The 25959-nt window shown below is 44.4% G+C and overlaps 2 protein-coding genes and 1 long non-coding RNA gene across 10 annotated transcripts in view; 2 read left to right on the plus strand and 1 right to left on the minus strand.

Moving 5' to 3' along the window:
• Positions 1–10040, plus strand: part of LOC143522219 (uncharacterized) — a 66592-nt gene extending 56552 nt beyond the window's left edge. Inside the window, exon 4 of the long non-coding RNA XR_013132967.1 lies at positions 8289–10040. This is a non-coding gene — a long non-coding RNA (uncharacterized LOC143522219). The remainder of the gene's footprint in view (positions 1–8288) is intronic.
• A 6059-nt stretch (positions 10041–16099) lies between these two features.
• On the plus strand, positions 16100–18378 carry prorsd1 (prolyl-tRNA synthetase domain containing 1). The gene is made up of 2 exons (XM_077016069.1): positions 16100–16717; positions 17708–18378. Exons 1-2 carry the CDS (start codon positions 16634–16636, stop codon positions 18134–18136), a joined length of 513 nt encoding a protein of 170 aa, XP_076872184.1. The 5' UTR covers positions 16100–16633; the 3' UTR covers positions 18137–18378.
• The window catches only part of ccdc88ab (coiled-coil domain containing 88Ab), a 44596-nt gene continuing 35909 nt past the window's right edge, over positions 17273–25959 (minus strand). For 4 of the 8 annotated variants that reach the window (XM_077016031.1, XM_077016051.1, XM_077016046.1 and 1 more), the window contains 5 exons: positions 25337–25567; positions 25042–25107; positions 23907–23981; positions 22455–22759; positions 17273–22268 (listed from right to left, as the gene is read on the minus strand). In XM_077016031.1, the coding sequence (XP_076872146.1) occupies positions 21378–22268; positions 22455–22759; positions 23907–23981; positions 25042–25107; positions 25337–25567 (1568 nt within the window). In that variant the 3' untranslated portion in view covers positions 17273–21377. The remainder of the gene's footprint in view (positions 22269–22454; positions 22760–23906; positions 23982–25041; positions 25108–25336; positions 25568–25959) is intronic. The other 4 variants (XM_077016058.1, XM_077016064.1, XM_077016039.1 and 1 more) reach the window with 3 other exon arrangements.

Below are 25959 nucleotides of genomic sequence, written 5' to 3' on the forward strand. Positions count from 1 at the left end.
TGAAACAAATGTGTTCTAGTCAGAGTCAAGCAATTTGATGAAGTTCTGTGCCTTCTGCCCCGTCTCTGTGTCATCATCCATTAAACTCTGACCAAGAACAATCTCACACTCTTTTCAGAGTATATTTTACAAGCAAGAGAGGGAGTATTATAGCTATTTTTTGATGCATTAAACCCACTTGCTTCTTTTGCTGCTTTTATAGCCAACTTAACAATAATGTAAGGGTGTGCAAAGTTTTGTATTTAACCTTTTCGGTCTGCAGAGGCACCGTTGCCATCAATGTTTTTATTAATATCTCTACAAAGACACCGTAGCAACATGGTTCAAAACATTTCCTGAATCTGTAGTCTGCCTTAATTTTGTCCATAGTAGAAGTTATGAACTAATGAATAGAGTTTTAAAATCATGCCTACGTTTATTTGCAGGTTCGTGTGTCACTAAGATTTACACCTGCTACTCCCCTCAATGTGATGGGGAGAGTCATAAATGTGACCAAAAATAATCATGACATCGCTATGAATGTACCGCTAATGCATGAATGTAGAAACCTTTCTGCCCTCATTCTAAATCTGCCTGGCTAGCTCGCTGAATGGAACAGCTGCTGAATCACAACACCTGCTATATGCTAGCTTGCTAGACAACGCTTGTAGCGTAAATAGTAGTGACAAAGGTAGCTTGAAATCCTGAGGGGGGGTTGATTCCTTTGATGTAGAAGCATAAATTAATGATAGCTAAATTAATGTTATTTTCCAATATCGCTCACTATAATACTGGAGTTACACAACTAGGTTCACATTTAGGCATGATGTCTGTTACTTGCTAGCTAGCTAATGCTAGTAGCAGAGGTGGGACCAAGTCAGTGTTTTGCAAGTCTCAAGTAAGTCCAAGTCTTTATCCTCAAGTCCCGAGTCAAGTCTCAAGCAAAGACAGCCAACTCAAGTCAAGTCTCGAGTCAAGACAGGCAACCGTCAAGTCAAGTCCCAAGTCTGAAACTTGGAATTTCAAGTCCTTTCGAGTCTTTTTCTTTTTTACAGGCACCAACGCTTTACGAATGCTACGCTGATGCATTTCTTTACTCGTTTTGTTGGTGTCAAAATATGACAGATCATTTACATTTTATCTTCTCTTAATTACATAAATGTACTTAAACAAGAATGTTTCGTTTTCATTTTACAAGAAAATAGCAAGCTTCATCGTAAGCAAGATGCTGTCATTACGAATGGTTATTCTAAACATTTGGATAAAATGTTTAAATATAGACTAATAAAAGGTTAGGGTTATTTTTTCATTGTTTTCTGTTATTGTGGGGTCACGGTGTAGGCTACTATTGTTACCTGGAGATTCAGTGGGGTCACATATTCTGATGGCTGCTGTCAGAATTGGTCATATATTGGCTCGTGGATACCAACAAAACGAGTAAAGAAAGTGCATCAGCGTAGTTTACGTAGCATTCGTAAAGCGTTTGTGCCTCTGAACAGAAACTGTGAAATAGCGCCCCCTGTGGTCTCACAACTCGACGGTCACAGAATCTGGTGTAACGCCGGTCTGCGTCAGAAGGACGGAAATGAAATTAATGGGGCGCACTTTATAAATATTAATATGCGTTTTAGATTTAGAGTAAAAAAAAATCAAGTCTTTGCAAGTAAACAGGTTCAAGTCCAATTCAAGTCCCAAGTTATTGGTGTAAAAGTCCAAGTCAAGTCTAAGTCTCTGAATATTTTTTCAAGTCAAGTCAAAAGTCTTAATATTAATGACTCGAGTCTGACTCGAGTCCAAGTCATGTGACTCGAGTCCCCACCTCTGGCTAGTAGTGATGCAGGTGATGAAGGTAAGGGAGCTTGAAACCCAGAGGGGTTTGGTTCCTTTGATGAAGTACATTAGGAGAAGACAATCGGTTATTTTACAATATGTCTCTTTATAATAGTAGACTTGCGTAGTCAGATTTAGGCATGATGTGTGCTACTAGCTGGCCGGCTAACTAGTTAGCTGGCTAGGTAGTTGCTGCTTCTGTGCAAAATTTATGTAATTGATTCAATATAAAATTCACTGTCCATTAGTAAATGTTGACTTTGTAGGTTTCTTTGTGTGAAAGTATAGAACAGAATAATATTCGGAACTGGGCGGTATGGCCAAAATTCTATATCACGGTATTTTTCAAAATTATATTGGTTTCACGGTATTTGACGGGGTTTTTTTTTTCTTCCCCATGAATGATGTTTACTGCAGTAATTCTTCTCGCAATCAATGCAGTTGAGTGTTGAGTACCCTATTCCACTGTTAGAAAAATGTCTCCACCTAAGTATTACATGTAATACAGATTCGCATGGCCCCACATGATCAGTTTTCAAATGGTAGTTAAAAGTACTGTATTAACAATGTGCATGGTGAAAATTACAGGGTTGCCAACTCACGCATTGATCGCGAGACACACGCATTTGACTGTTTTCACATGCTCTCACGCGATATCTCACGCCGAAAAAAAAAATCCAGTTTATTTACTTCTGATCCACATATATGATTCAATGAGTTACTAGTTCGCTCTGGCGCCAACCACCAGCGATCGATAAATCGCGATATAACACTTAATTTGTGTCCATTTTACGTCCCCCCCCCCCCCCCTCCCCTCCCTACAACTTACCTTCGCCACCTCCTCCAGGTTAAAATCTAACTCCAAGCGAACGTCAAAAGTTGGCTACCCTGAAATTATGATCTGCAACACACAACTGTCTGCTAGACTTAACTGCTACACAAGTTTTCAGATAGTTGACTGACTAAGTAATGAACATAAATGGCTCTAATTCCATTTTACAAATAAACATTAAATAACAACGTAAAAATAAAACTATTATTGCAGCATGTAGCAGCTGCTGTAAACAATACTTTCACTTTTCAATTTCACAATGCAAAAAGGCTAGAGATAATTCACCCGCAAATTAAACCTGATGCACGTTGAATCGCAGACGTGTGTCGAATCACCGAATGTGAATCTCCCCATCCCTACTTGGTAGCATTTCCACCACTCTAAAGGGTCTGCATCACTGTCAACCTCTAGTGTTCAGGTACGTTCTCAGCTCCATTGTGATGTTTTCCTCATTGGACAGCCTAACTCTGCTGGAGACCATACTGGGCTTTTTTTAAAAGCTGGATGTTTTTTTTTTCTTTTTTCCTCTGGAGGATGGACAGGCTCTGCTGCTGCACCAGTCGGCATGCCAGTGCTTCATATTGATCTTTTAGTGACTTTATTTCTTCTACAGCTCTGGATATAATGTGCTCCACCTTTTCCTTCTTTATGTATGTTGTTTTCTCAATTGTGGATCAAGAGGAGATATGATATCCAGGAGGTCATCCAAGATGGGATCTGAATATTTCTCAAGTAGGTTAGAATGTGTTTCTTAGTCATTGGTCAGTCTAGAATCATTCTCCTCTGCAGCAAGAATGCTTGTGTTGAAGAGATGGAGCGCAGGCTTGAGATATGAAACACTGACATAGTGCTCTCCTGACAATGCATCTGTAAACTCCTGGAGTGGTCTCAACACCTTGTTCACAGACTCTAGCACATCCACATCCTGCCAGCTGAGCACCAAGTCCCTACACTTTCTGTCAGCTTTTAAAACCTGACTAATGGCGCGCTCTTGTTCAAGTACTCTTTCTATCATCTTCTGACGTGACCCCCACCTGGTAGCAGTCTCAGCTATGAGCATGTGCTTTGGCAGGCCCAGTTCCTCCTGAGTAAGGCCCAGATCCCTCCATTTCTTCCAGGAGTATGAGAAGGAAGACAAATTTTTTTTTGCAGACACCTATTGCACGATGTATGCGATCATCTTTTGCACCCGTCTCTGTAAAAACAATTCTATTAGTTATCATTTTCAGATGTTTTCTTGGGTAATCCAAATGATGACTCATTCATTTATAGATTCATTTATGTGGGCAGTCATGGCCTGGTGGTTAGGGAACTGGTCTTGTGACCGGAGGGTCGGGGTTTGATTCCCAGACCTGAGGCCATGACTGAGGTGCCCTTGAGCAAGGCCCTTAACCCTCAATTGCTCACTTGTATAAAAATGAGATTAAAAAAGTGTAAGTCGCTCTGGATAAGGGCGTCTGCCAAATGCCGTAAATGTAAATTTATGGAAAGTCTTAAAAGGATCTCATTTATTAATTCAATTACAAATAATTTTCACAAGCCCACAGAGTAAATTAAACTAAATTATGCATAAATTAAAACCCTGACTGAAAAGATATGATAGATACCTTATACACATTTGTATGCAATATGTGGTTTACCATTACTTAAAGTAATTATACATTATTTCAGTGACAATTACATACCTATTGCTGTGTGAAGCCTGTGTCCAAAGTACTGCAGCCTTGTCTACTTGTTAATATTCACAGCCTTCTTGATGTTTACCCCACTGTCTGTGGTGATGGCCACTTGCATGTGCTCTGCAAGCCCCCAGGCATCGAGTGCTTCTCGCAAGCCTGCAGCAATTCACCGGTGTGGTCATCTGGGAAGTAGCTTGTTTGGAGGCAGTGACTCTTCAGTTGCCAGTCATCGTTTATATAATGAATCGTCAAGCTCAAATACGGTTCCATTGTGCGACTTGACCACAAATCTGCAGTCGTTGAATAATGGAGAGCTGCAGCCACATCTGCTTGTATTTTCCCTCTGTATTCGTGGTACAACTTGGGGATCGCTATTTCACTGAAGTATTTTCGACTTGGGATGTCGTATCTGGAATCGAGCGTCTTTATCATAGCCCTGAATCCGTCTTTCTCGACCATGCTGATCAGACCCAAGTCATTCGCTATATAATGCATTATTGGGTTTATTACCTCCATCCACCGCTTGCTTTTTCTGTCGTATGAAGTACCTTTAGCAAACGCTTCAAGAAGTGAGGTCTGACTCGCCTGTCCTTTAACCTTATCAGTTTTACTTGATATAGAAGGCACTGCTTTTAGTTCCATGCACTCTTGGTACTCCAGAGCATGTTTATGTTTAAGGTGGTGCAGCAGATTGCTCATGTTACCACCAGCCGCGACAACTTTTGCTCGACAGCATTTGCAGAAAATTACCATTTGTTCCATGTCCGACCTTTTAAACCCAAAATATTTCCAAACGGACTTGGCTCCTTTTTTGGCAAAAGTTCTTCAACATTAACATTTGATAGAACTTCTGGTTCAGAACTTCCCTCGTACATATCTAGCATTATATATCACATTTATCGCTGTCCCTCAGACCACTTTTATGCAATAAGTGATTGTAAAAGAAAATCATTTTAATACTGTCAACACTATATTTCATGTAACTGTTTTTCATAAAAATGTTTTGATAATTAAAAAGGCACAGAAACCAAAATATCTCTGCCTTTTGACTTCAACACCCATTCAAAATTGGACTTTCATTTCATGATTGGAACCAATCATGAAAATCCTATGACGCAAACCAGCTATCCAATCAAATGTATCCCAGTTGCTTAAATTTGCCTAATCCACTAGAGGCCAAAAATCTGCCCAGCAACTAGAAGTCCTCATAACAGGGGTATTATTTTAACAAGTGTTTCAAGATCTAAAGTGCGCTTTCAGCCAACGCAGCAAAAAATCCAGTGTTGAATTGACTCCCACAGAGTTAATTTTAACACTTTTTGAGGGTTTATATAGCTCCACACACTGCAGAGTTAAATTAACACTTTCGAAATAGTTCAAACATTTAACACTTGATGTTACTTTGTTAACTCGAGTTAAAGTGTCACGTTGAGGACCCCGGCCCCTCCCTTTTGGGCGTGTGTCAACGTAGTCCACGTGCTTTGTCTGCGTCAGTGTATATACGTGGGTAGGGTTTTGTTGTGTGATTAATAAGTCTCACCTGTGAATTGTCTCGTGATCACGTGGGGCTACTGTGGTTTGTCTATTTAATGTGCGCTCGCGCAGTGTCCTGTGCTCGTCGTTGTCTAAGTCTACACGTTGTGTGTACCTGTTAAGTATTCGTGCGCCGATTGCGCAATAATTGTAAAATAAAAGTGACGTCTGTCAAGACGAAATACGGATTCTGTGTCTTGTCCGTCTGTCGCCGCCCAGCGTCACAGAACGACGAGCCGACCAGAGACACCCGAACATGCCAGGATACGCCACCCGGCCTAAGAAGGCGTTGCGTCCCAGCAAAAGGCACCACCGCTCCTCCTCCTCGCCCCCGCGCCGCATACCCTCGCCGACTCGGGAACAGCTGATGTCAGACCCGGTATGCGCCCTCCAGCTGACCTCAGCCCAGAAGGTCGAGGAGAGAGACCCTGATCTAGCAGAGATCTTCCGGCAGGGCGCGGTAAGAATCTGGAGGGAGAGACACGCTCCTCCAGCCCGCGCTCTCTCGCCTCTGAGGGTGGGCTCGTTCGTCATGGGTGCTACCGAGTCCACCCCAGAGAGCGAGTTCGGAGAGGAGGACTCCGAGGAGGAGCAGGAGGAGGAGGGTGACTACCCCCCCTCGATGAATGACGCATCCACGGTGGACTATGGTGGAGAGGAGGAGGACTACCCCCCATCTCTGGACGATACCTCCACCGTGGACTACTGTGGAGACGGAGAGGGCTACCCCTTGTCGCTGGAAGACGCTTCCGGACGCGACTACGGGTCAGAGGAGGAGGAGGAGTCCGAGGAAGAGGACTACCTCCCTCCGCCCGTTGGTTCCTCTTCCGTCAAAGGGGAGGGGGAAGAGGTCGACATCGGAGACTACCCTCCGTCGGAGCACTCGCCAGACCCCGCCGATTACGGCGAGGAAGAGGAGGAGGAACGTCCGCGGTCCGTGCACTCGGACGTCTCAGAGTGCACGGACAGCGACGTGTACTCCGAGGAGGAGGTCAGTCCACCCCCCTCTGAGTGTTCGGTTGGGACGGTAAAGGGAGGGTGGAGTGCACCCTCCGGTCGCTCCGGAGGAGATAACATGGACTGCTCTCGGGGTGGCAGTCCGGAGCAGCCCATGAGTTGGAGCCGGGGCAGCGAGGCGGAAGACATGGAGGTGGAAGAGCCCACAGCCGACTCCGGAGAGCGGTCGCAAGGCGAGAGGGACATCCCCTACGACCAGCTGGGGGGAGAGTCCGCCCGCCGCGCTGCGCCGGGCACGTCCGACCGCCGCACTGCGCCGGGCACGTCCACCCGCCGCGCTGCGTCCGGTGGAGGGACTGCAGGAGGAGCACCGCCACCCGCAGCGCCTACTGCACCAGTAGCTCCCGACCTCTCGTCCCTCATCACTCTCCTGCTGGCGCGCAGCCTGGCGCCCATGTCGTGTGTGTGTGTGTTCCCGTGTTTGTCAGTCTTCCCCTTTGTTTACCAAACCCGTTTTTCCCTCTTGTGCCACTGTGTGTGTGTTTGTGAACGTTCCGTTTAATGTGTCTTCCGTCTTTTCCCCCGTCTTCCCAGGGAGGGTGTTCTAGGCGGTCCGTGGCGGACGCTTCACCAAGGGCGGTCACCTCCCAGACGCAGGACTGAGCGCGTCGGATCCGCCCATCGTCGTGGGTTCGGGGCACTCGGTCCTGTTGGCACCCCGGGACGGGTAGTGCCCTTGGAGGGGGCGTCTGTCACGTTGAGGACCCCGGCCCCTCCCTTTTGGGCGTGTGTCAACGTAGTCCACGTGCTTTGTCTGCGTCAGTGTATATACGTGGGTAGGGTTTTGTTGTGTGATTAATAAGTCTCACCTGTGAATTGTCTCGTGATCACGTGGGGCTACTGTGGTTTGTCTATTTAATGTGCGCTCGCGCAGTGTCCTGTGCTCGTCGTTGTCTAAGTCTACACGTTGTGTGTACCTGTTAAGTATTCGTGCGCCGATTGCGCAATAATTGTAAAATAAAAGTGACGTCTGTCAAGACGAAATACGGATTCTGTGTCTCGTCCGTCTGTCGCCGCCCAGCGTCACATAAAGTAACACTGAGTTATTTATTTATTTTTACTATTTCAGTAGTGTTAGTTTCACTCCCTAAATAGTTAGCTGTTAGCACTATTAAAATTTGATGCTTTTTTTTCCTCTGGAGGTCTTTCAAAGTTTAACTAAAAAATTGTGAAAGAAGGTACAATGTACAAACTTTCAACTCTAACACTATATGAACTTTGAATATTAAGTGGTTTGTTGAATCAAATGCATTGTTATATATGTATTTGAATGAGTTGTGTGATATAGAAAAGAAAGGGAAGATGTAACGAGGTATTTTTATGGAGCAGTGTTGTAGCACGGACTGTATAGTGTGACACTGAATGACTATTTAAAATTGAGAAAAATAATTGTTAGTGTCTTGGCCTTTTCTTCTTAGGCTGTTGCGGCATGGATTCTCCACGGATGTCCACTTCAACATGTGGCGCGAAGCTTTTGAGAGTAGGTGTGCAGAAGGTCTCAGTAACATGGACCTGTCCATCAGGCTGCACTTCCTCTTGTTGATTGGGACAGTGCAGCACCTCCCACAGGCGCTGCTTGATCCTGCGGCCCAGATCCAAGCTGTAGGGCCGAGACTGTCCGGAGGGACTCCTGAGCATGGGATCCACGACACGGTGGTAGATGCCTTGGTACTCCTACACACTAGCCGTGTCAAGGGCTCATCAAGTGCTCGTCTCTGCTCAGCTGCCCACAGATGGAGCTCATGTCTGTGTTCGATGAATGAGCAGTGGTTGGGAGTGAACAGAGGTGTGGAAGAATAGCAGCCTTGTTAATGTAGCACTCGTCCAGAAACTCTGTGGGCTTTCCCAGATTCTCCAGCATCTCAGCCTCCCTCTTCCTCCTCTCTGTAGTCTAAATCAAGACAATAAAATAGTTATTTTCACCGACCATTCACTACTTCACTATTCACTACTTCACTACGCCTGGCGTTCATCAACAGACATTTACAGTGACAATATCAAAACCCAGAACTTTCATTTTTACCTTTACTTAGTCTGATTGTGTGATTTGTGTGTGACTTGTGTATTTGTCTGTATTTTGTGTAATTTGTGTGTTAACGGGCCGCCCAATGGAGGATGGGTTCCCTTTTGAGTTGGTTCTCCCGAGGTTTCTTCCTATTCCCCACCTTCATAGGGAGTTTTTCCTCGCCACTGTCGCCTTTGGCTTGCTCATTAGGGTTCTGGACCCATAGTATTGTTAACCTTTTAAATCCTGTAAAGCGCTTTGTGACGTGTTGTGAAAAGCGCTATACAAATAAACTTTGATTGATTGATTGACTACTTACACTAAATGGAGGGCATATATCTAACATGCTACTACAGTTCAGGCTTGAGGCTTTAGAACCATTTATCACAATTTTTCACCGACATCTGAATTTACCTCAGTTTTAAAGGAGGTGTCTGATATATGAAGGAAGTACATGTCTTCAGGGGTCCTGGATTCCGCAGTCCTGTCAGAGTATGTGAACTTGGAACAGTCTTTTCTCTCCAGCTTGTCCACCAGTTTGGTGATGGAAGTGAGTGGCACTGGCAGTTTAATTTTCCAACCCCTGTATGTTTATTTCAAATTATTATTATTAGGGTTCAATTACATAGTGCGGGAACCCTTATTGTTAAGATTCTGCTTTTGACTTTAGTCCTATTAACAAAAAATATAAATGTTTTGGCTACAGCTAGCTGTCTTTTAGCAGGTCTTCTAAATTTCCTCTTGACAACAAGATGATGAATTTCTCTATGTTGACGTACTCTCATGGTCTGCAAAGGAAACCAGGAAATAGCTTGAAAACTACAATTCCCAAAATCACCTCAGTCAGCCTAATATGTTCACTATGATAACACTGTACTGAATTTAGAGGCATCTCAGACCCCTTAACAATCCATGTGTTTAAGAAATAGAATCAGTCACTCTTGAATTTTTATTACACGTAAAATAAGTTTTTTGAGCAATTATATTTTGTCAATTCTATTACACCCATTGCGTTAGTATCTCTCCCAGTGTTTTTCTCTACGATAAACAGATTTTATATAAGTTATTAAGTGTTATTTAAAGGGATGTGGCGATAATCAATCAATCAATCAAATTTTATTTATATAGCGCTTTTTACAACAGTTGTTGTCACAAAGCAGCTTTACAAGTGCCGAGTCCTAGCCCCCAGTGAGCAAGCCAAAGCCGACAGTGGCAAGGAAAAACTCCCTAGTTTTTTGCATGAGGAAGAAACCTTGAGAGGAACCAAGACTCAGGGGGGGAGTCCATCCTCCCCTGGCCGACACCGGTCACCATGACAACAACAACAATGTAGACAGAATGTAAAAGATGCAATAATGTCCATTTAGACCGAATATAAAAGATGTAATAATGTCCATCATTATTCCTCAAGCAGGCGGGCAGCCATGTGGAGAAATGAAACGGAAAATTAGCTCTGTATGAGGACATATACAGGACAGGTAAAATTATAAACATTTCTGGAGTGTGGCAGCAACTCCGGCACTAAGTTAAATTATTACAGCCTAGCTAAAAAAGGCAGAACCAGAAGGTAACATAGGCTTGGGGGCATTCTGAGACAATGGCATCCGTCCACTGCACTGTCAACAAACTTGACTGACCACGAGCAGTGACAGGATGACAGCACCAGCACCCCAGTCTACCGTAAAACCCTTCGTCTATGAACCCCTGGATCTGTACCTTTATCTAAGGGGGATATTAATTATCAAACGCTAGACTAAATAAGTGGGTTTTCAACCTAGATTTAAAGATTGTGACTGTGTCAGAGTCCCGGACACATTTAGGAAGATTATTCCAAAGCTGGGGGGCCTTATAAGAAAAGGCTCTTCCCCCTGCTGTTACCTTGTTAATTTGTGGAACTAATAACAGACCAGCACCCTGTGATCTTAGTTGACGTGGGGGATAAGGTGATTGACAGTTAATAGCTGCATTGGTTCACATCTAATTCCAGACGCTCAAACGTGAACGTGCTCAACATCAAAACAGCAAAACTCGACAGCAGTATTAAAACCTTTTACCTTTGTTTATTTTGTAAAATGTCAAAAGTGTCTATACTGGGGGGCGTATCCTAACGAATGTCGGGGCAGAGATACGGTCTCTTGCGGAGATACTGTCCTGCCTACCAGTTCTAATGCGCATGCTCTGGCTCCAATTTTCATCTACTGCGCAAGCGCATCTAAGATGGCGGTGTCCGTGCAGCCATCTTGGTGGCTTCAAAAGTTCACAATGGGAGTCAACGGCGACGTACCATTATATATACAGTCATTATAATTCCCAGGGCATTATAAGGATTACACCTCTTTCAAAAATGACATCCTGGCATGTATTTGTACTTGCCAGACAGGATTTGGTCTTGTGTGACAATGGAAATTCTTAATCTGTTTTGAAACATTTAAAAGTTTAAGCAATATTTAAATAAATACATTTATTTACTGCAATGCCTCATTAAAAATAATGAAGATGCACTTCAGTTTTTTCATTGAGTTTTTTTTATTGCTCAAACTAAAACTGATTAGAAAAATTTCCATAAATCTTTCATTCGACCTTAAGTTTGAAACTCAATGTAAAGATGTTTTCATTCCTAGTCTCAGATCTGTTAATTTAAAGAGACAAAAATTTTACAGCAGAAATGTAAAGATCACAGCCAGAGGACTGGGATGCAGCTCTTGGGTTAACTGCATCTCTCAAAGCTGTCATCTGTTCTTCTGTCAGTGGGCATTCTGTGTGTGGGACAATGATGTTTGAGTGGTCATCACTGGGAAGTCCGCTGTTGTCCCACTCAATATTGGGAATCTCCATTCCCTACAAAAAAGTTGTATACACTTATGTGGATGTCACTGTCACTTCCAAATTGTTTATACATAAACCACACTATTTGTTAAAATCATTACACTTGGCATGTACCTCTGTGCTATCTGCTGCAGGAACTGGGTGATGTGAATGACCCAGCACCCACAGTTAATTAGGGGTCATGTGGCTTTCTGTTCTTAGTGGGTGATTGTCCCAACCACTGCAGAAAGTATCTAGGTCTTCCTGCACTCATGGTAGGAACACATAGTGGCAACAGAAGATATGCGTGGTGTTGGAAATGCTGAAGAAGCCCTCTCCTTCCAGGTAATGGAGAACATCATAGTAGATGCATGTTACAGCTACCCAGAGACCTCGCCACAGCCTTTCAAACCTAGATGATGATCAAATTGAAAATTTGTATTACCTGTCGTGTTCGGGTCTTAAACCACTCATAAATATTGTGTTTTACATCTGATTGCTGCAAGGCCTTATGCCATCCTCCACACTATGCACTGGAACATATAAAAGTGATGATCATCTTTTTTATTGAATTTTGAGTGTTTTAAACCAACGTTTTACATCTGTGTTGTTGCCGGTCAAACGTGACCGTCACAGGAAATGAATAGGTATTCAGAATATATTCATCTATCAGACAGAAAACATCCCCATACATATACACACACACACACACACACACACACACTATGCCTATGTTTGCAATGTGCATGAATTCACACGCGCGCGCGCACGTTGAGTTTGATATTTTATTTTTTTTCTTCATTACATGTTCCTTTTGAATTAATGCTTCAATTTATATAGCGCTTTATCTGGATACCCAAGGCGCTTTACAATTGTTATCACAGCTACGTCACAGACAACCAATCACACACCGGCGAGAAGCGGCAGCCAATTGCGCACAGCGTACTGTCTACCGGGATCCACAGCCCCCTGGGGGACTGAATGGGGTGCAGGAAGGGGAGAGAGGACAGACCCTAGTGGCAGAGCACCATCCACCACTGCGCATACAAGCGCACACACACACTAACTTGTTTTTTTATTGAACAGAGAGAGACACACACTCAGGGAGAATTTGTCAGGGACTGCCAATTTACCTAACCTCCATGTTTTTGGACTGTGGGAGGAAACCCACGCAAACACGGTGAGAACATGGAAACTCCACTCAGATAGGGACTTGAACCCAAGACCCCAGTGCTGAGAGGCAAACGTGCTAACCACCAAGCCACCGTGCTGCCCTTTTGTAATATATTTTCAGTGCATTTGTATTTTCACTAGATATTTTATGTGTAATTCTATAAATTCATGATAACTATCTGAGATGTTGTTGACAGTTAAAAGTGTTTAATAAAACCAATAAATTTGGTGGTGAAAATTATTTTTTTGTGTTAAAATCAGACCCTCCAGAAAGTCGCGATTTGCAACTTCAACGCAACTTCAAGCAAACCCCGCGAATTCAGGGCGGTGTTGCAACTTCAGCCAATCACCGCAACTTTCCCGCAAATTTAACCAATCACTGATGTCGTCTTGATGTGACATCGACAAACTCCCGCCTTACTTCCGTATATACGTTCAAGAGGAGTAGACTGAAAGCAGCATGAGCGACGAAAATAACGGCAAAAAGATAGGGAAAAGCAGTATCCCGGTACACTACATGAAAGCGGGGATAAACTGTCCAGATTCGACGCGCGAATTGATTATCTATGGCCCCCTGGATGATATTTAATTACTATTAGAACCGGCCCGCAGGCCACAGCCGCCCGATGGTGTTTTGCACGCACAAACACTACATTCCCCACAATGCAACAGTAGCCCGCGAAGTCACTGCAGCGCACGCAAGCGGCGAGGGTCTGAGATAAAGTTTATAGGTTTAAACTTTAAACTGAGATAAAGTTTAAAGTCAGTGATAAAGTTTATTTATCTCTGATCCATATCTAGTTCGCTCTGGCGCCAACCACTGGCGATCGATCTCGATATAATACTTAATTTGTGTCCATTTTACAGGCCACCCGGTAACAACTTACGTTCGCTAACCCCCCCCCCCGGTCAACAATTAATGTTCGCCACCCCCTCCAGGTTCAAATCTCACTTCAAGCGATCTTGAAATTTGGCAACCCTGAATAAATAGGTAAATAGATAATTAAAATGGACTACTAAATAGAGGAAACCATACATTTACTCCCTATTGTAATGTACTCACAAAAAAGCAAAAACACACCGCAACTTCCATCGCAATTTTTTTGAAAAACGCCCGCAACATCAAACATTTTAGCCCACAACAATCACAAAAAAGGCCCGCGAAATCCTGGTGGGACTGTAAAATAGACTGGTCTATGTGCACCGGGAACACTCAAGAAACGTGAGGTCAACAAAACCTAAGGGTTAAGAAAAAATAGAAAAAACTTGGACTCAACTTCTGAAACTTCCACTGAAAGTCTTAAACGTACTCAAGTTAATTCATGAGTGCATGAGACCCATCCAATATGGCGGTGACGCTGGATTACGCTCCAACCCGTAATGAGGCATTTATGTATATTACGTCTATGTGTGAAAATGGATGATGTAGGAGATAGCTGGCATGTTTAATGTTCGAACCACTTAACACACCTGTACAAAAATCCATGTACACGTTAGTAAAACGTATCATAGGTATTACGTCTAATTTAATTACATTTATAAGTTAGATCAACCCAAATTTTACTTTTAACCTGGATAAGTAGCTAACTCACCTTTCTATGTTTGTAGTGCTCCGCCATCTTCTGAAGACTGTGTATCACAAAACTTTAAGCCAATAGCATTCACTGAAAGAAACTCCCATGAGCCCGTCCCCAAAGTGCAAAAACCACCCACAACTCCGCCTCCAAACTGCCAAAAACAAGAGATGATGCAAATGTGCTCGCGAGCACCATCATAAAATCGAGAAGGAAAAAAACACTCAAGCGTGAAAAAAGACAGTTTGAGCGCGCGCGCTAACACAAACGTGCACACAATTTGGCTTTCTGTGCTCGCGACTGTCACATTTACGCTCGTGAAATGTGTTTTTACGCTCCCCTAATTTTGGCACGGAAATGACCCCATACACAAGCATCCTCATTCCACATTCACTTAGATTTTCACGTTGTTACATGTTGACATTATTTATTGACTGTATAATTAGTGATGGGCTGTTAACGGTGTTAGTTAATTTGATACTCTTATCGGGTGATATAAAAATGATCGCCGTTAATCTATTCTTAAAGTTGGGTTAGGAACTGGGTCAAAATGGGTAAGCAAACTATGATAAACATGTTATCAACCCCATTTAATGTACAGTATGCGGGCCCCTCATGGGTTTGAAATGGGCTGGCACATGGGCCCTTTTCATAAATACTCCATGTAGACCTTACCGTGACCTGCATCAGTATTAACCAGACTGCATGGTTCTTCAGCTATTACGCATACTCAGACAAACAAACAACATAATTGGAAGACGATGCAATATTAAGGCTGACTGTTTCTTTATTTTGAGGTTTACTACCATCTTCTAGATTAGTGATGTTAGACAGTTTTTGTTTCCCAACAAACAAAGAAAATATGAGCTGTACAAATTGTGGGTCAGAAAGTATGGACGTCTGAGAGGACCGTCATCTACAGCAGGGATATGCAGTGCTCACTGCCCACTGATATCAACCGTACACTGAAGAGGGCACATGTTAGAGAAGGAGCAGTGCCACAGATTTTCAACCTTCCAGACCATATTAATAATAATAATATTTTATTAAAGTTGGTGAAATTCTGTAGCCAATTTTGTCTTAAATTTCAGATTCAAACTCATTATTTTCTCTATCATAATTTCATAATTAATTTCACCCACATTTAGCCATGTAGTGCTCAAAGATGCTCCTCCACACTGATGCCATCTCATATTATACTTGAACATATATAAGAGGTATTGCGCTTAAAGAATTTATGGAAACTACAGCTGTAACGGGGAGAGTTGACAAATAAAGAGATAAACTCATAAATTTGACTTTCAATATCAGAATTGTGATCATAATTAATACTTATCAAAGTTATTTATTTACAACTTTTTACCATAATTATGATTGAATATCAAAATCATGACATACATGTGTTATTTGGTTTTAGCCAGGTGAAAGAAAAGGGCTTTATGCGGGGTTTTGTTAAAATTTTACCTAAATTGAAAAATTCCCAGACTGCTTATAAATTTATCTCTTGGAATAATACGAAGTTTTACATATCACAACATCGGCAATATTCTCACCTTTAATTTAAGCCTTTTTTTAAAAATCAAAATCGGATAAGAAATAAGGGCGCTAGGACTGTTTTTGTGACAGATGGATGCACATCCCACATAGGAACTACACTGCTTTGCTGACATGACTCTGCATAGTAATGGCTCCGAGGGCGGCGCATCGCTAGCTATAGCGGCAACAGGCCATGCCCAATCCAGTAATATAGATCAATGGTATTCACACGCCATTCATCCGATTTCTCACGCTGAAAAAAATCTAGTTCATTACTAGTTAGCTCTGGCGCCAACCACTGGTGATCGATCGCTTTAGGTGCAGCATAGAGGAAACATAATACATTTGAGACTCCCCGCCTTCGCTCAACGTTTGACACACACACCACCTCCCTAAATCAAATCTCACTCCAAGTGATTTTGAAAAGTTGGCAACCCTGTGATTAAGATTACTAAACATTGTTTTTGCGCTGAAATGTTAGACTGAAGGTCACGTCAGTCTTCACGTCTATTCTTGGAAATTGTCTAAAAAACGTCTCGTCATTTTCGCATTGCACATGCGCGCAAAAAACGACCAGCTGGCGGACTTCCGTATACAGTAACGTGGTTCGCGATGTAAAGATAGCTCTCATGCTAAACCTATTTTAACAAATTGAATTGTTCTTTACGCAATGGGATCCCCCGAACTACGGACGGGATTAGAAAATCTCCTTAAAAAGCTGAATATTGAATATGTTACCGTCGAACACCCAGAGGTAAATATTCCGTGTAGACCTTACCGTGACCTGCATCAGTATTAACCAGACTGCATGGTTCTTCAGCTATTACGCATACTTAGACAAACAAACAACATAAATGGAAGACGATGCAATATTAAGGGTGAATGTTTATTTTGAGGTTTACTACTGTCTTCTAGATGAGTGATGTACTTTACATCTTGGTTCGGTTTGCGCACACCGGCGTTTGTGTGAAGAAGACTGTTCCAAAAATAGTCACTAGATGTCTCTAAATAACCGAACAACCAAACGAGGGCTTCCGATTATTTTTTATTAGAAAATATTTTGTAGTTAATTTGCCCTTAAAATCTATAACAAGCTAGAAATGTGTATACATCATATTTGATTATCTATTGATAAGATTATAGTTATAAACGCAAGTTCTTCTAAATTTTTGACTGTTAGTGAAGTGTCACTATTTAGATAAAGACATAAAAAATGCCCCTTAACATTCAGCATGGGTGGCACTTTATTATTCAGATCTTTTCAAGTTATTTAGTCAAAACTGGAATGCTACAAACCACAATGCAGCTGTTAACATGAGGCAGTTTAATCAAATCAAATATATTTGTATAGTGCTTTTCACAACATATGTTGTCACAAAGCGCTTTACAGGATTTACAAGGTTAACAATACTATGGGTAAAGTATTACCTTAATAAAAGTTCAAAATTACTCATTTTAGTGCTTGTTTCAAATGTGTTTCATTGACGCTCCCTAGGCAGTGCATTTTTTTAAAGACAAGGTGTAGTCCTAGAAACTTTAACATGAAGACCTGTTGTTTAGATTGTTTAGCATCAACATTGCATACCCAAACAATAAATTAAACTTTTAGTTTAGAAAGGAGACATAGGCTAAGAACACCACTATGTAGGTGTGCAGTTTCCCCCCCACGCAATTCCTTCTGATATAAATGTTCAGTTTACTGGTGCTTAGACTTCCAACTAGATTAAGCCTGTTTATTTCCCAGGTCTTCACAGTGGAGGAGATGATGCCTCACGTAGAACATCTCAGCGGAGCAGTCACTAAAAACCTCTTCCTCAAAGACAAGAAAAAAAAGGGACTGTGGCTCGTCTCCGTTCGCCACGACCGGCAGGTCAACCTCAACGACCTGGCCAAGAAACTGGGCGTCGGCAGCGGGAACCTGCGATTTGCCGATGAGGCGGCCATGCTGGAGAAGCTGCAGGTGGGCCAGGGTTGTGCCACGGCTCTCGCCCTCTTCTGCGACAAAGACCAGAGTGTGAAGCTCATCCTGGACTCCGATCTGCTTCACGGCGGCCACCAGAGAGTGTACTTCCACCCCATGACCAACTCCGCCACCATGGGGCTTAAACCAGAGGACCTGTTGCTGTTTTTAAGAGAGACGGGTCACGAGCCGGTTCTTCAGAACTTCGAGTAGGTCATGGCTGTGTGGTTGTTCCCATATGGCTCAGTGCAGCAAACACCTACAGGGAGCCGGTGGGGCGTGATGGAGGTCTTTAGCTGCGTGTGCTGAGGGCTTTGATTAGCCCTGGTCCTCTTGAGTGAACATAAATAAAAACACATAAAAAGGCTGACTTAAAAAAAAAAAAGACTTTTTACCCAACACTTTTAATCATCCAAAATAAAGTAAAAAAAAAAAAAAAAACAACATTTGTATAAGGACCAGGACGTGTACTACCATTATATTGTAGAAATTACTTGAATTGTGTAAACAACTGCACAATATTGAATTAACATTTTTTTTTTGTAAGCAGTGCATAAAATGTTGCCAAAAACTCGTGAAAAACTCTTGAAAATTTTTTGTTCTGGAATAAAGACTGAAGCTACATACATGGGTGTGTTTGAGCCATTTTCGAAAACCAAGCCAAATGGTTTTGAAGACCAAAGAAACACCTGCAGCACTTATTTATTTTTATTTATTGGTTATCTTTAGCTTTTTTTGCACTGCAAAACCCCCGTAAATGTTAAACTATCAATAAATGTGGATGTTGGCCTCGTCATGATGCAAAAGAACAGACAAGTCTTGTTTCACCACATCAAATGCATTTATGTAAAAGTGGAAAAGAAAGCAAATGCCAGGTGTCACACACACACACACACAGCTTGCCAGAGGCGTGTCCTGTTTTTGGCACACCCAGATAACGATAGCAGAACATTTACCCCCGAAAGAGTCTTTTCTTCACATTTGAAGGAAACCATCGCAGAGGTGCTCTGCTGAGTGATGTGCGTGGCAGGACGGCGACGTGTGGTGGGCAGGACAAAGTGCGTGCTGATTGGCTTTGCTTCATGCAGAATGGCGTGGTTTGTATGGCTTGCGTGGGTCATAGTACGAAGTTGGTCTCGGAACTCACATGTCCATGCTTGTAAGACAAAGAAAGCCAGGTGACCAGGCGTCACCCAGGCGACCAGCCGGCCACACTCTCTTCCTCACTGAAGAGGATGCTGGCTCAAACATGCTGGCCCATATAAGGAGAGGTGAAGAAGTCCGTTACAATGGTACAGCAGTAGAGCCAATCAGAAATGGTCAAGGCTCCAGAAAGGATTGCGGCATAATTGTTATCAAGTCTCTCGTTTCCTTGATTCAAGGAAACGGAGTTTTAATTTCTTAACAGAAGAGGACATTGATTAAAAAAAAAAAGTAAACCAAAAAAATCCTCACATTTCTCGACATCTCAAAATGTTTAAAAGGATTCAGTCAGGTCGAAGGTCACTTTTCTCTCTGATGTGGCCGTGGACGAGAAGTGAAGAAAGAAAGGCAGAGTAATGAGAGAGCATGTAGACGTGATCTCACTCACACACACACACACACCACTTATCAGACAGGAGAAACCAGCAAGGGCTGGGAAAAGTGAGGGAATATTAGCATCAGGATGCTTGTACCATGCGGCCCTGAACTGAGGGAGTTTTAGCTTCAGGATGCTAGCACCATGCGGTCCTGAAGTGAGGGAGTTTTAGCTTCAGGATGCTAGCACCATGCGGTCCTGAAGAGAGGGAGTTTTAGCTTCAGGACACTAGCACCATGCAGTCCTGAAGCCACAGTCTGCGGGGCAGGGAAGGACAACTGAAATCCACATGGACCAACAGACCGAGAGCAGCCGGCGCTCACATCACACTTCCACTGAGACGCAGGGGGAGCAGCATGGCATCATGTTTTTGAGGGAAATGGGTGGTATGATGGCCTGTATGAAGCTGGCCCCACCCAACCCCACCCAATGGAATCCATCCACGTTCTCTGCCATACACACTAGCATGTGGGCAGCTCGGGCACCTCTGGGTTGTTGTAGCAACACCACCCCCTCCCCCTCACCCACTCTTCCAACTCACCCCAATGGCCCCAGGAAAAGCGAGTCTGGTATGCAGATCTGCAGATATTGCTCAGGAGTTTTGCTGCTCTCCCGATCTGCTTTTAGACTTTCTGCGATCTTGCGAGACCTCCACATCTGCAGGACAAAGGCAGTTGACATTACAACGAAATATTACAGTTGATCAGAAGCAATGTGCTGAAGGTCACATGTACATGATAAATATGCAGCCATGAAATCATTATGAAATTAAAGGGGAATGAATAAATGTAAATCACTACAATAATGTTGTGCGACTTCCACTTCATGTCATTTAAAATGATCTTCACAATAAACCTGCAATCTCAAACATATTCCATTACCAAAGACTTCACTCCAAACTGTAACACTAATGGACCCTTCAAACTCCACCAAACTAATCAGACAGCACAATCACACACACACACACACACACACACGACTGCAGTTAACAGATCACATGTAAACAAATCAAGACATAAAACACCCACACAAGACAGCAGTCTCATTTTGATCAAAGCAATCAAAATGGAACAGCCGTACTGATGCCATATGGTGGTGGGGGTGGAGTGACTGGACAGTGACCGCAGGACACCCCCTTATGTGCAAGCTAGTCCCATCCACCAATACACACCAGTGGTTAACACCAGTCATCCCTTCTGAAAAGCCCCAGTGTGCCCCAAGTGTGCTGATACACCGCAAGTTCTTCCCAGAGGAGTTACGCTAACTTTCAGAACAGATTAGAAGGAATTAATTTGCACATGGACATGTGTTAGCCTCTTAAACGGTTCTGATGAGACAGATCACCAAGGGGTATGCTCCACAAGCCCAGTTGCTTTATTTAAATATCAAAAGTAGATCAGCCCTCAGCTAACCACAGAATTTATGAACACGCAAATTTAAGAACAGGGTTGACAAATAAATTAGTGGAATGATGAAATGATAAAATTAAAATTACATAAAGCATTGTTCCATTTTCAAAAAGCTCCAACCAAAAGCTTAATTCTGTGATTTGGATAATCATAGCAATATGATTATTATACATTGATGGATAAAGAAGCCCATTCAAATACAGATCGCATGTCTTATGAACATGAAACATCACATAAGACGTACAGATAACAACATGCAGACGTTCAACAGAGGGATCGTTCAGAATCGGAAATCTCCCACGAAACCAAAGCAGCGGAGTGAGAGTGCGTGGTTAGGAAGTCAGCAACAAAACTGGAAAAGCAAAACAGAAGAGAGATAAACGGAAAACCATGGTAGCACTTGAAGCATTCATGCAGATGCTCGGCCATCACCAGACAGGAAATGCGTCACTCATTCCCAGCACCGTTACACGCAGCCGTACTCGTACCACAGTGATTGGCTGTCCTCTGAGCTCAGGGAAGCGGATTGGTCAGAGCCGCTCACATGACTGTTATCGTTGCCCCGCCCATCTATGTTGTTGTTGGGCGGGCTAGCGTTCTGGCCCTTGGGGCTGTTCTGACCGGGCTTGGACTCTCGAGGCTTGAGGGGAGGACCGCTGATGTTGCTAACGAGGGAGGGGTTGAGGGAGAGGACGGTCTGGTTCCTAGCACCACCTGCGAACATGGGCTCGCTAAAGATGGAGTCTAGGAAGACTGAATCTACAGTGAAGGAAGGGCCTAGGAAGGCCTGCAGACTGGACAGCTCAGGGTCGTCTACGCTGGGGGCGTGGCCAGTGCAGGGCATGCTGGAGGACTTGGGTAGTGGAGCGGAGGGGCCGGCCTGGGGCAGACACTGGGGGTGTGGCCGAGGATGGGGGGGCAGGTACTCACTGGACGTGGCCTGGCCTCGGGATTTGCCCCTGGAAGGCGAAGGGTCCACGGGGACCGGCTGGCGGCTGTCCTTGGACAGCAGGTCATGGATGCTGGTCCGGCGCGTGGTACCCTCGGCTGTGGAGATGACGCTGCTGGCACGCGGCAGCCCTGCGGAGGAGGAGGAGGCGTCCAGGCACTCGGACACAGATGTGGCCTTGCTCTGCGACGTCAAGCTGGCACGGGGCTGGCTCGAGCCCTTCACCCTTGTGCTCTCCGCCTTGCGCAGGCTGGGCCGGCCCGGGCCGATTGTTCTGGAGTCGGAGGGTGTGGCCTTTCCACTGACGGAGCGCAAGATGCCCCGCCCCTTGCTGCGCTCCTTCTGCACGTGCTCAGCCGCTCCTGACACTCGGGGCGATTCCACGGTCGAGTTATCCCGCCTGTCGGTCTGTAGGGGAAGCATTTCCATACATACGTTAACAATTTAAAGCGTCCGTCTGACAACTTAACATTTAGCTGTTATTCTTGCCACACCTAAACAACATTCATTAGTGTCAACTTAAAAACATCACATATATTTCACACTGAGTGGCATGGAAGGGCTTCGAGGACCACTGGGAGATGCTGGCGTCACCTGGCCAGGGTCTGCACTCTCCTCCAGGAACTGCTGCAGTGACAGCACCTCGTTGCCTGCGGACCCCGTGCTCCTCCTGTAGGGGGCGCCGGTGGACTCGGGGCCCCTGCGGAGCTGCAGGGGGCTCTGGCGAGACGAACGCTGGGACTGAGACAGGGACGAGGAAGACGAAGACGCCGGTGGAGGCAGCGGTTGCTGCTGTTGCACGGGGCTGCTGCCACTCGACCAGACGTCGGCGTCTAGACTTAGGCTGAAGTCTCCGCTGCTCTCACTCTGAGGTCTGCTCAGACTTCCGTTCACCGCTCCTGGGAGACAAAAATACATAAACACAAAAAACGAGATTTCATGAAACTCTTCCGAAAATGAATATAAAGTTACTTTTGAACTGAAATCAGTCTACGGAGTCCTTTTAGGTGTCCAAGTATTATATCGATAATTTACTGAATATACTAGTTCCTAAATTGTTTATTTGATACAGGTAAATATACAGTTAACAGTTCAAACCAGTCAGATAACAACCAATGTATTTCTACATCTAATAAATTTGAACAAAGGCAGTATTCATCTAGCTAAATGTAATGTAAGCACAAGATGTGAACATGAGACAGAACACAAATGTATACAGGGAAGTGAAGTCACAGAGAAACAGACCCCTAAACCCACACCCCATGTACCACCACCACCACCACCATATAAACAAGTGCTGAAATACAACAGTATCCCACAGATCCCATATTTCATTAACACCACATCTCCATTAGATAAAAATCATCGTTTAGGATAGTCTTGATGAATTAGACTCATAAGTTGAATGTTTGTCCTCAAATCTGTTCAACAGCCACGCAACCCTTCTGTATTAATATATGGTCCATATGGGCCTAGCTTTGCCACGCACTGGTGAATACTGAGAATGATTGTTGCTATTATGACTGGCGGTCTTGCCACTATGATGAATGACTGGTCCAAAGTCTGGACAGAGATGACAGGGCCCTCTGCATGAGAACCGATCACACTGGGGCAACAGATGGACCATGCTGGCTGGAACAATCAGCAGCCATACTGGCCCATAGCAAGCCCAGTGGCAGGGTCTGGAAGAGGGGCGGAGCCAGGCAGGACAATCATCCAGAGTCCCGAGGGGGGGGCTCTATGCTGTAAAAACAAGGAATTTAAAGACACGCAATTCACAATCTGTCACACTATGGGTTTAGTGATTGTTGTTATTATTCCTGTTATTGGTGTAACTGGGGAAAAAAGACTCGAGGTTGTGAAGACAAAGGCATGAGAAGATATAAATATAAGAAGCCCAGTGAAAATCCTCAGAGCCAAAAGTGCTTCAGAAGTAGGCAAAATAAGGGATATTACCATATGTCTGACATTTGGAATGAAGGGTGGAGAAAGGGGCGGGGAAAGGGGCGGGCAGGGGGCGGGATTGCATGTGGGCAAGTCACTTACTACAGATGACACAGGGGACTTTGCACATGGTGGCGGAGTTTGGGGCTGGGAGACAGCCTGTCTCACACTGCCGCCCTGCGCAATTACACACAAACAGCTCACTGTCATCACATGATCTCTCCACTGGACATGGCTGTCCCCGCACACGCCTCACTTGTACATCAGAAGTGTCAAAACTTATAAAGTGCACGTCCACGGTATGATGTTTAATGGCATGGTGGTGTGTCTTCAATTCTTAATAGACAGGTACAGATGTTCCCCTAGCCGAAAATGATATAAATAGATGTTTCCTTAGACGTCGACAACACGTGTGCATGGGCATTTATGAAAGAAAAGCTGGTGATTCCAGTAACTTCAGAGGCAACTGAAACTTCAGTCATTAGTTTATGTCCTACTAATTGCTAGTTGTTTGGCTGAACCACTACATAAAGGCAGGAGAGGAAAGCCCACACCTGACACAGCTGGGATTCAAACCTGAATCTTACAGTAGAGCAACTTTCAGACATGCACGGCAACCCTGAACTTTTCTAGACGTTCCCAAGATGTGAAATGGCCTAATCTCACATGAAAAAGGACTTCATCCTGCCAGTTAGTAGCATAAAGTCCAGGTGATGTCCGACTGAGCTGGTGAGATCGGAACAGGTTCCTGTCAGGAGGACATGGAGCATGTCCATGACGTTTCTATCATACATATGGACCTTCCATTGTATCTGTACATGGATCCAACACGCTGTGGCATTCTTCCTTCAGAAGGATGCTGCTTTGTGATCTTGTCTGTCTGCATCTTTTTGCATATTTCTCCCCAGTCTTTCACTGATATTGCGGATATGTCAAGACCTGTAGTATTAATATCAACATAAAAATAGCAATCATTATGGATGAGATGGTGTCCTCATCCGCCCTCTTTGATGTGGTGTAATAGACTTGTAAAGGGCATCTCCAGACACCATCCAGACCAGAAGTTCTCCGGACGTTGTCTGGAGTACATATGTGAAAACTCTGGCGGTCACATCTGCCCTTCTCAGCTGTTTAATGCCCTCAGCAGCAAGAGCGGATGCATATTAATCACAAAGATGGACCATGGCTCATTCTCATGAGTTTCGCCCTGTAGGACACACATAATGCCCATTCTTACCTTGGGCTCGGACCCCATTCTGATCATCCGAAGAGGCCGGAGTGATGTCCTCACATGATGCGTTATCTGCAGGACACAAATCACATCACTGACCTGGGAGCAGTTCTAAGGCATGGTGACATAGGCTGTAAGCCACACCCATCCTGCTCAGGCTCATATATGTAGGAGCTGATGTGGGAGGGAAGAGCATGAAATCTTCGAGACCACTCCCTTACTCCAATGACAGGGGAATGTTTGGCAGGGGGGGCAGGGAGTTTGGGGGAGGGGGGGCGTGGCCACTGGCACTTGGCTCTACCTCTGGTCTTCAGCATGTGCTTGGAGCCGTGTCCGGCGGGTAGGCTGAGCGTAGCGCAGTTGATGGCCGTGGTGGAGTAGGCCATGGAGCCCAGCTCCTTCATCCGCTGGCCTCCGCCCGATGCCCCCACCGCCGAGGCCAACGCCGCCTCCTCTGGGGCGTCCAGGTGGTCCGTGCTGCTGCTCCACTGAGCCCCGGCCAGGGCCATGGTCTGCAGGAGGTCGTTCATGGCTGAAGAGGAACAGCACGAGGATTAATATCATACACGGCAGGAGGCAAGCAGGCAGTGATGCTTAGAGAGAGAGAGAGAGAGAGAGAGAGAGAGAGAGAGAGAGAGAGAGAGAGAGAGAGAGAGAGAGAGAGAGAGAGAGAGAGAGAGAGAGAGAGAGAGAGAGAGAGAGAGAGAGAGAGAGAGAGAGATGTGGTTCAATGCCAAGCATACCAAGCACAAATGCCTCAGGGGAAGGACAGAGAGAGTGAGAAAGAGAGGGAGTGAGAGAGAGAGAGAGTGAGAGAGAGAGAGAGAGAGAGAGAGAGAGATAGGTCACACCATATTAGCATTTCAAGAGCTGAAATGAAACATCCAATGAGTGTCAATAAGCAGGGATAGAGAAAAAGAGAGA

This window comes from Brachyhypopomus gauderio, chromosome 1 (genome assembly GCF_052324685.1).
Source record: "Brachyhypopomus gauderio isolate BG-103 chromosome 1, BGAUD_0.2, whole genome shotgun sequence".
NCBI classification, from domain to species: Eukaryota; Metazoa; Chordata; class Actinopteri; order Gymnotiformes; family Hypopomidae; genus Brachyhypopomus; species Brachyhypopomus gauderio.